A 10,057-nucleotide genomic window follows, 5' to 3' on the forward strand; every position below is an offset into this window, starting at 1 on the left:
CAATATATATCTTATGACATTACAAGTGCTTCTAAACTATAAATTTGTTTCACTTTTACCATATAAATTACATAATGACATGTACTATCAGGATTTTTCAAGGCACCTTTATTTTAAAAAAAAATTACTTAAATGAGCATGTATAAACATTTCCTGCGTTCCAAAACATTACTGTAACAATTCATAGCAACTTTCAACATATTCAACTTCAATTCAATACAACATTACTGTAACAATAGCAGCATCATAATTCTTTTCAGTTAAAATAAATCTAGTAATGGTATTTTGTGCTATTTACCTAATAATGATTTTAAATAATTAAATTTTTCAGTGTATGGTAAAATGGATTATTATGGATTGCTAGTGCATATTGGTTCCAAAAATGGATGTACTTAACATATTATTTCTAAAATTTATATATAACTAAAGTGGGCAGTTTGTAATAGGAAATGTGCTTGAAGGTACAGAATTATGACAATTAGAGATTAGTTTGTTTTATTTGATTGTGGCAAACTAGATTAGGACTATCTGCCTAAGGGGAAGAAGGTTTTTATAGAGAACTTTTTAAGGGAAATTGACTTTCATCTGTGTTACACATGGGGAAAAACAATATCCTTGCATCCTGAAAATGAAGTACAAGTGTTTATTGAATTGACTACTCGTCCGCAGGTAAGTTCACATTACTATTAACGAAATTATCGTTATTGAATTTTTTAATTCAATTTTGCTTTGAAGGAAATACTTTCTTCATCATATTTTATGCAATTCAAAATTTCACTTTTGATTTCATGTTTATTTAACTGATTCATTTAAATTGGTATCTCTAATATTTAATTGTTCAAACATTCTTCTAAAGTATCAACTGAACAGTTTTGTTAATTCAAAAAAGTTTCAATTTTTGAGAATAAATTTGTTATAAGTTTTCTGTGAGTAGAATGGATTCAAGTATTTCTTCCATTATTTAAAAATTTGTACTCGACAACTTCCAGGCTTTACGTAAATACTTCCATATTTAATAATCCACTCAGTTTCGATCCAAAGGTTGTGGGTTTCAGCACCACTAAATGTTTATCATACCAGCGGTTCTCAACCTTTCAACTAATAATATAATACCATCTAAATAAAAACTGAAAAGTTAAGTACCACCCACTACATTTTAAGATGATTATTTTTCAATTTCTCGATAGAAATATTAAAAATAAATATATTTTGCCATTTACAAAATCTATTGGCTATTTGTATTTAAATATGTGTACATAAAAAATATATTAGATTAAAAATGGGTTACCATTTTATTATCAAAATTAATTTATAATACTTTAATTCTAAAATTTAGTGCCGAATTCTGATCTGTTTAAGAGAGACAAATTTCTTTGTGTCTAGTCTTATTTCAAATAGTTTTAACCACAAATTAGGATCCAATTTTAATTTTGTTCTGTATTTTATATTTAAATATAACATGGAAGAAAAATCCTTGTTCACACAAATAAGTTGTGCAAAAAGGGAATAAAAATTTAATACCTTTATTTGAAAGTTATTTTTCGGTTCGGACGAAAGTTAACAAGTGTATTATTTTTGAAATCTTACGTTCGAATATGATCTCATGAAATTTCTATCAGTTTTCCTTCACAAAATTTTTTAATTTAATAGTTAAAAATACTTTTTCTTTCCGTACCACTGGTTGAGAACCCATGGTCCATACAATAAATCAACTAAAAGAGTATAATATTTGACATTTAAAAGTATTGGAAAATGAATTTGCAAATTTGCATTATAAATGCTATTTATTTAAATTGGAAATTGGTTTCAAACATCAAATCTGATTGTCTTTTCTCAATAGTCCAAATTCTGCTTTCCTTTTGTTGCTACTTTAAGCTTTCACAAAGGGAATGGTAAGCAACTGCTCACAACAAATTTTGTGAAGTTGCCTTTAGGATCATCTCACTCACTATATATTATGTAAATTATATGATTTATTTTACTCACTTTGTTTATCGTATTACACTCTAACATCTCTTTTATGCATATTGTTTTTAATGTAGTGGTATGTTTTTTACATGCATTTAATTTAAACAAAGTAATTAATATTAAGGAAAACTTTCCATAGTTTTGAAATGTTATTTGATTGATATTTAATCTTAAAATTTTTCTTTACAGGATTTAGTGTTGAAATTAAAAGATGCTACAAAATGTATAGAGCGAAATGCCATTTAAAAAATTATGATTGTATGGAGCTGAAATTTAGAATTTTATTTCTTAAAAAATTGTATTTCATATCGTAATAAAATTAGAATATCCTATCTTAAAATTTAATATTATTTGGAGCATACTGTGAACTGATGTTTAGAACTAAGAAAAATTCTTTCATCGCCAAAGTTGTATATATTCTTTGTATTGTAAGCCTACTTTATATTGAGAAAGAAAATTTAAATTTGTGTAAATTTTGAGAAAAATTTTTTGTTATCATTTATCAAATCAGAGCAGTATTTACTGTTTTGTAAAATAAATGCTTAAAAAAAAACTGTATGCTTGCTTCTTAAACACCATTGCAAAAAGTATATCACAAGATTGCAGAGTTATTTTTTAACGAACACATTTTGCATTTATGTAATGAAATGTACTGAGATTTTGTTTTCATTTGAAATTTTTTATTCTAATTTTAAATATAAAAGAAAACTTAAGGAAGTGCCATCAAAAAGTAAACTTGGAAAAAAAATTTCTCTTCATTTAATAGTCTTTCCATCATTGTAAAAAAAAAATAATATTTAGAGTATATATGTTACCGTGAAAGACCGAAATTGGAGAATGGTGATTTTTACCAGAGAATGTAAACATTCACCAAATACGTCGGTGAAAGATCGAATATTGCACTACATTCTTGTATATTCGGATCCTCACCGGTGTATGTCGACAATCACAGATATGCTCTGGTGAAAGTTGAAAAGAGAGTTTATAAAGTGCCACAATAGTTTAAGTTGTTGGAATAAATAAGATTTGAATAACATAATTTAGTAAGTTTTTTATTACTGTTATTTTATTTTCTCATTTAGAGCGTACTGTATAATTAAGTAAGTTTTTAACTTCTATTATTTTCCTTTCTCATTTTGAAGGTATTGTGTGTTTTAGGTTCTCATTTCAAGTCTCACGTTCATTTATTCGCGACTGAATTACGAGAAGAAAATATAATATTGTTTTATGTTCAACATTCACCATGGTGAATGTCGACATTGACTGGTGTAAGTCAGAAATAAGAGTATTTGGAAAATATTTCGGACATACACCAAGAGACTATGTGAATGTTGACATTCACCGGTGTAAGTCGACATTCTCCAGATTTCGGTGTTTCACCGTAACATATATAATTTTTATTCCATTCACCACCAGCAAATGTCAGAGTCTTAAATGCCTATAAATCAATTTGTTGTGGAGTTTTCTTATGCTAACACAAGGTTTAGAACTCCCTATTATTTGTTTTCAAAAGTTATCCACAAATCATCTGGTAAGATAGTTTTCAGGAAATGTTTTATTTACATAAACTAAAGTATTGCATTTTTATTATTCACAGCCTTCGTAATGGAACATTGATTTTCTACACACACTGAAAGGAGATCCTCATTGAAGCCATAATGAAGTCAATATGCCAGTTCTAAATTTTATCGCTCAACATATCCATAAGAAATAAAAACCTTGCGTGTCTTTAGTGATGGTCTGCATTGGACAAAACCAGAATCATACTTTAACTAGTTTGTTTATTTCACTAAGCATGAATGGTGGATCTACCAATATTTTTACATCTACAGGCATTGTGATCGAAGCTTCTCAGTTATCAAGCACTCTTTAAAAAAACATTCGATAGGATTTATTCTTCTGATCAATACAACAATATTATTCAGTTGTCTAAAAAACAAAACGCATTTGTTTCTAAGTAAAGTATGACAAATGATGACATACATGATTTCAAAAGCCAGGGATATGTTGAGAAAAGCAGCATTCAACATTAGCAAATAAATACTAGCAACTTACATACACCCAAGAAATGACAAGCTGTATTAAGGCATTTGAATTTATTGATGGCTTTGATCCATGGACACTTCAATATGAAGAAACAAGATAATGTGGATCTCCGAAATTTAAAAGCATTTTAGAGGCAAAATTCCTAACAATTCCAAGAAGTTAGATGTTTCCAAAATAACACATCAGATACCTGAAAGCTACAGGACCTCCTATGATGACATCTTTAGGATTCCTACTACAAATAAACCAATGATCCAGAAGATTAAAAGTTATTTTCTAAAATGTTTGTTTTTTAAATACAAATATATGAGACCTTTATAAATGCCTTTCATCGCAATTAACTCACATTATTTATATTGGGTAGGATAATAATATTTCTGTACTTTTAAATACTAATACATAGTTATCTAATAGGTAGACAACTTCTGTACTTTGTTATTAAATGAATTTGTCAAAATATACAGTTGACCAACTAAAATGTTTTTTCTAAACTTGATGATTTTACAGCAAAACATTCCCTCCCAGAAACAAGCTTGAACTAGAATGCTAATCTTTTTCAATCTATTATACATATATGCAGTACAAAATTCAAGATCCAAACTCGTTGAGACATCAGTGATTCTGGATTTTTTCAGCTATTATATTATATCACCAGTTCAAATACAATAAAATGACGTGTAGAAATTATGAAATTAAAAATATGAAGTAATGAAACATTTATGAACTTAAGGAATTAAAAGCTCGATATTTATTGTTTGCTTTATTAAATATTTCTTTCAATATAAATTATTTCATTTTTTGTGCCAATACCTTCTCTTTAATTCTATAGATAGACATAATTTCTTTTTCAGTTCAATTGTTCAAATTCAAACTTCTATTGTTCGAGTTGTGCAATTGCATTGTCAAAAATTTCCACTAAATCGTCAATTAAAATTTTTTCTTCTCGGTAATGTCTGTGTCACTTTCATCACTATCAGTAAAGTGCAGAGTATGAATTCCCAGTGTCTTTGGCAAAGGATCTTGGGATTCGAATGTGGATGATCTATTATGTGGCAGCCCAATACCATATTGCAAACGTCTCAAACTCAGTATCTCAAGTAGACAAATAGTCATCAGTATAATAATAATATAGTCCGCAAGGGGAAAAAAACCCCACCATTTTTCATACTTGATGATGTATTTAAAAGTGGGTAAATATATAAAATGTTAGCCATTGTACTGTATGTATTGTATTTCTAACATTGTGTTTCTTTAAAAAATAGGAGGGACATAAGCTTAGCTATCCCCTTTCTATCCGATATATGGCAAATTTTTCCTGTAAACAGCTGCTGGATGTCTGGAAACATACACTTTGAATGAGCAGTTTTTAGAAATAGAGGTTAGGTAATGTCTGTTAATCTGTATCATTTGCTGAAGAACTTCTTTTCAATTGCGTAGAAAAGTTATTCAAACTCGCACATACTACTTAATGTGAAAATCAGACATGATGGAAATTTGAAGCTTCCTGTGAATAGTGCCGGCAAATGTTTGTAAAATTTGGGGATACTCACTTCGCTGAATCTTTGCCTTATAATTGAATCGCCCTCTAAGTTTTGACAATTTTCATCTGTAAATGGATAAATAGTTTTGCAAACAGCAAGTCTCAAAACAGTTCTTTTATAGCATCCGCGATTCTATACACAATTTGATATTTGGTAAAATTCTAATTTTTATTATATTATGCACACTACAAAGTCTGAAATCCGGACTCGTTAGGACTGCGACGATTCCGGATATTAGATCATCAGTTTAAATCTAGTAAGATGGCATGTAGAAATTATAAAATTAAAAATATGAAATCCTGATTTATGAAATAATGAAGTATTTATGATCTAAATGGGTATCAAAATTTACAAAAAAAAAAAAAAAAAAAAAAAAAGCTTAATATTTATTTGTTTACCTAATTAAACATTTCTTTCAATGTAAGTTGTTTAAGTTGCTTCATTTTTTATGCTAACACTTTCTTTTTATTTCTGTAGACATATATATTCTCATGTTTAGTTACATTGTTGAAATCCTGTAACTGCTGTTTCGAGAATTCTAACTAATTTGTCAATCAAAATTTTCTCGTTTTCAGTAACTTCTCTTCACTATTGGTAGCGATATTTTCTGGATTTAAAACCATACTACAGATTTCACCATCCATTGATTGATCATTGAGAAGCATTGCCATCACAATAAAAAACTTCTTTTATATTACCTTCATTTATTACTGCTTCTCCACATTTCTTTACAAAATCCATTAAGTGCAAAATTTCACCTTTGTTTTGCAATATCCGAAAACCTCTAAAATTAGCGGTTATCATCATCAAATTTAGCTATCCTTCACTGTATTTATTTGGCTATGCATCATGAGCTTGGTGACTAACAAGTTGTTCTGTTAAATTTTATCTTGCTTCTATCGCAACTGAGACAATTAGGCCTGAATTGTATTAGTTTAGTTATTTATTATAATTATGTCTATTTCATGCACATACTTAAGGTTTATCAGAGTTCTGAATAAATAAATAAATTCTCACATATATTTTCAGATTCTGTACTGTCTTTTATTTTCTTGGAGTGAAAAAAGGGGTCTTTAAAATAAGCCTTATTGAGGGCCGACGCTAGATATCTTATCGCCTGATGCAGTCTCTGTGGGTCCTAAATTCTGCGACTCAGTGTGGCCATACGAGCCCAGGCGCTGGTTCTGGGTTTATGTGAATAACAAATTATTTATTCTGAATTGAAATAGCCCTAAATGTAATCTTCGAGTCTATGGGTATCATCAACAAAATCTATTTTTAGCATATGAAAAGAAATTTTTGGTAAACGTTTCCCCATCAACATTTTTTAGCATATTTAACTTAAATCATCACCAAGCGTAATGTCAACATAAAAGGTTACCATACTTTTTTATTATTCGATTACTAACATAAAAAAAATTGTTTAGGCATCGCTACACGAGTCATTACTCAAGTTGTCATGTGTTAATAAACATGCGGTGATGAAAGGAAAGTATAATACAGTCAAAAGTCTTTAATCCAGATGTCCATAATCCGGAATGATCTATAATCCGGACCTCAAAGCTACAAACTTTCTGCGCATGTGTAAACGTATTATGTGCTTATGCATGCGTGTTCAATATATAACGTACGGTATAAGCTAAGCTAAAATTATCTAATTATCTATTTCAATTAATGTTGCAGATTGCGTTGTTCCTTAATCTACAAATTGGATCTGGCTTATTATTTTTTGCAGACTGTTAGAGCAATTTTATAAAAAGTAAGCTTGAACTTTCGATTATGTCAAAAAGAGTTTCCGATTCTGGAGCTGCCAAAGGATCTACAAAGCGAAAGCATGTTTCGATGATCATCAAACAAAAAGTGGAATTGCCGCAAAAAATGGATCAAGGCATATCCTTTGTTTCTCTAACCATTATGAAATCTGTTTATCAATTTCACGCTGCTCTGTGGGGGGGACAGTGCGGCACGCAATGAACTGGAAGTTGATCTGTCAGCACTATCCTTATCTTCAGGGCAGATGTTTTTTATTTTTTCGGCTTATAATTCCTTACTAAATGTAGTATTTCATCTCGATGTACTCCGTCTTTGATATGATTTAAATCAAATTCCTCGTCGTTATAAATATCACAAATACACATCAAATAGTTTTCTGGTTGCAATTTTCTAATTTCGACTATGCATAATGTATCTTTACGCATGCGCACGTTGAAAGCAATGTTTAATAAAGTAAACAAATAAAAATTAAGCTTTTTTTTTTTTTTTTTTTTTGTAAATTTTGATACCCTGTAGATCATAATTGCTCTTTATTTCATAAATTACGGTTTCATATTTTTAATTTTATAATTTCTGCATGTCATCTTACCAGATTTAAACTGATGATCAATAATCCGGAATCGTCTAAGTCCCGACGAGTCCGGACTAAAGACTTTTGACTGTAAATAATGATTCGCGAGGTTGGTGTGGGATCAGCGATGTATCTATGTGGAATGTTTCTGTTTGAGATGTGTGCCAAGCAACGCAGCCAAATTACTGTTCATACGAATTTATGCTAAAATGATTGTTTCTTCAATAACAAGGTATTTTATTTAGTGTTGAAGCAAAATTAAGAATCGGGACTCCCCAGATGTTTTATGCTACGCGGAAGGGGGAATCAAATGCGCATGCGTAAAGTCTATGAGAAAAACGTTGTTGGTGGTTTTGAGGTCAGGATTTTAGATCATTCTGGATATTGGACGTCCGAATTTTGTAGTGTATTTTATTTTCTTGGAGTAAAGAAAAGGGCTCTTTAAAATGAGTTGTGGGTGATGAGTTTGACGTGCTGCTGTTGCGAAAGAACTCTTGTGTACTAGTCTCTGATATTTTAACTGCTTCGCTGTGCAAGCATCTGATTGAACTTCAGGATTGGCAAATGACAAAACTACATCATAAGCACCATGCTTCACAGTGTACAACAAAAACTTAGCATGCCCCCGTGCTGAAGAGCTGCAGCCCACCTACAAAATTATTAATTACATTAATGCAAAAATATACAGTGTATTCTTGTGAGAGATAAATGGAAAAATTTTCTTTTTATAGATGAAATTAGTTATTTTTTAAACTAATTTTCAATATTTAAAAATAGGAGACATCCTTAAATACAAATTAATCATAGCATTAAAATATTTTCTGCAATGTTCAAGAAATAAAATATAAAAGGATGCATTACCTGTTATATGCTGACATTTGAATCAGACAGAAATATGTAAAAATAATAACACTGTAGCACATCCTTTACTAATTGCTACGTTACTTAAGCTGTGGTATTGTACAGAAAAGAAATTGAATGTTTTCAGAGCTAAACCAAGCTTAATAAAAATTTTGTTCATCATCATTATTTTCTTATTCTATATTAATTATATGACTGGATAACTAGCATGTCAGCCTTATAATCAATCACTGTTATGATTTGAAATGGTTTATCTGCATACAATGGTACTTCAGTATAAGTGATTAATCCGTAGCAGATCTTTGGACATATACAAAAGCAACTTTCCCAATAAGAAATAAAGGGAAAATAATTAATCTGCACAAATATTAAAAAAAAAAAAGAACTATTATAGTACTAAGACCATAATCCAGACTCGTCGGGACTTCGGTAGTTCTGGATTAGGGGTTTTTCCATATTATAGATCATCAATTTAAATCTGGTAAGATGGTGTTGCTGCCTTTAACTGTAATTGCGTCAAACTTGGCAATCTTACAATTCAAACTGTACACCACCAACTAGGCGGGAAAATTGTCAGTTTGCTCGTCGGCAGACACCAAGTCCCATCGGTGTCCATTGTCGAGAACTTCGGTTCTAAGTAATGTATCACGTACATTATTGTTGAGTTTTAATAAAACTACTAAAAGACATTATCGCCTCATACAGTCCACATTTCGACACAAATATTTTTTGGCAAGTCGAGCCGGAACTTGGAACTAGCTCGTGAAGATTTGCGTAGAACTTTAGTTTCGTTTAGAATTCCTTTTCTCATTGGATATGGATGAACGTTCGTTTTCTTGAGAATTCTTTGTCTCTGGATATCGTTATATAGTGATCAGCTCGTCGTTACCCTGAGAAAAATGGGTAAGTGAATTTTGATTCTACTGTTTTCAGTTAAGAACTGTATAACATAAGCATTCGAATCATTGCATTTGTTTAATTTATATATTGCTTTAAATTTCGGACTGTCTGAAAAATTGTTTTATTTGACTATTCAATATGGAATTAAAAAAATAAAGAAAAAAAGGGTTTCTTTGCGAACTATGACTACGAATGTATTCAATAAACTCCAAATTGAAACTGAAAATTCAAATTTAAACAGTGAGGTTATTGAAGAACTACTTGCTCAGTTAATAGCTAAAGAGCAAGCCTTATATTTAGTAGACAGCGAAATAGAAAAAGTTATTGTGATTGATGATTTAGAAGATGAAATTAATAGAACAGAACAGTATAAAGAAAGAATAATTCTTTTGAAAAC

At 30.1% G+C, this 10,057-nt stretch overlaps 1 protein-coding gene across 2 annotated transcripts in view; it reads left to right on the forward strand.

Moving 5' to 3' along the window:
- Positions 1–2,510, forward strand: part of LOC118200182 (COMM domain-containing protein 3) — a 42,624-nt gene extending 40,114 nt beyond the window's left edge. For both annotated transcript variants that reach the window (XM_035372113.2, XM_035372114.2), the window contains one exon: positions 2,158–2,510. In XM_035372113.2, the coding sequence (XP_035228004.1) occupies positions 2,158–2,214 (57 nt within the window). In that variant the 3' untranslated portion in view covers positions 2,215–2,510. The remainder of the gene's footprint in view (positions 1–2,157) is intronic.
- The last annotated feature ends 7,547 nt before the right edge of the window (positions 2,511–10,057 follow it).

This window comes from Stegodyphus dumicola, chromosome 4 (genome assembly GCF_044657685.1).
Source record: "Stegodyphus dumicola isolate Sdum_Otavi_A_Nest chromosome 4, ASM4465768v1".
In the NCBI taxonomy this organism is placed as follows: domain Eukaryota; kingdom Metazoa; phylum Arthropoda; class Arachnida; order Araneae; family Eresidae; genus Stegodyphus; species Stegodyphus dumicola.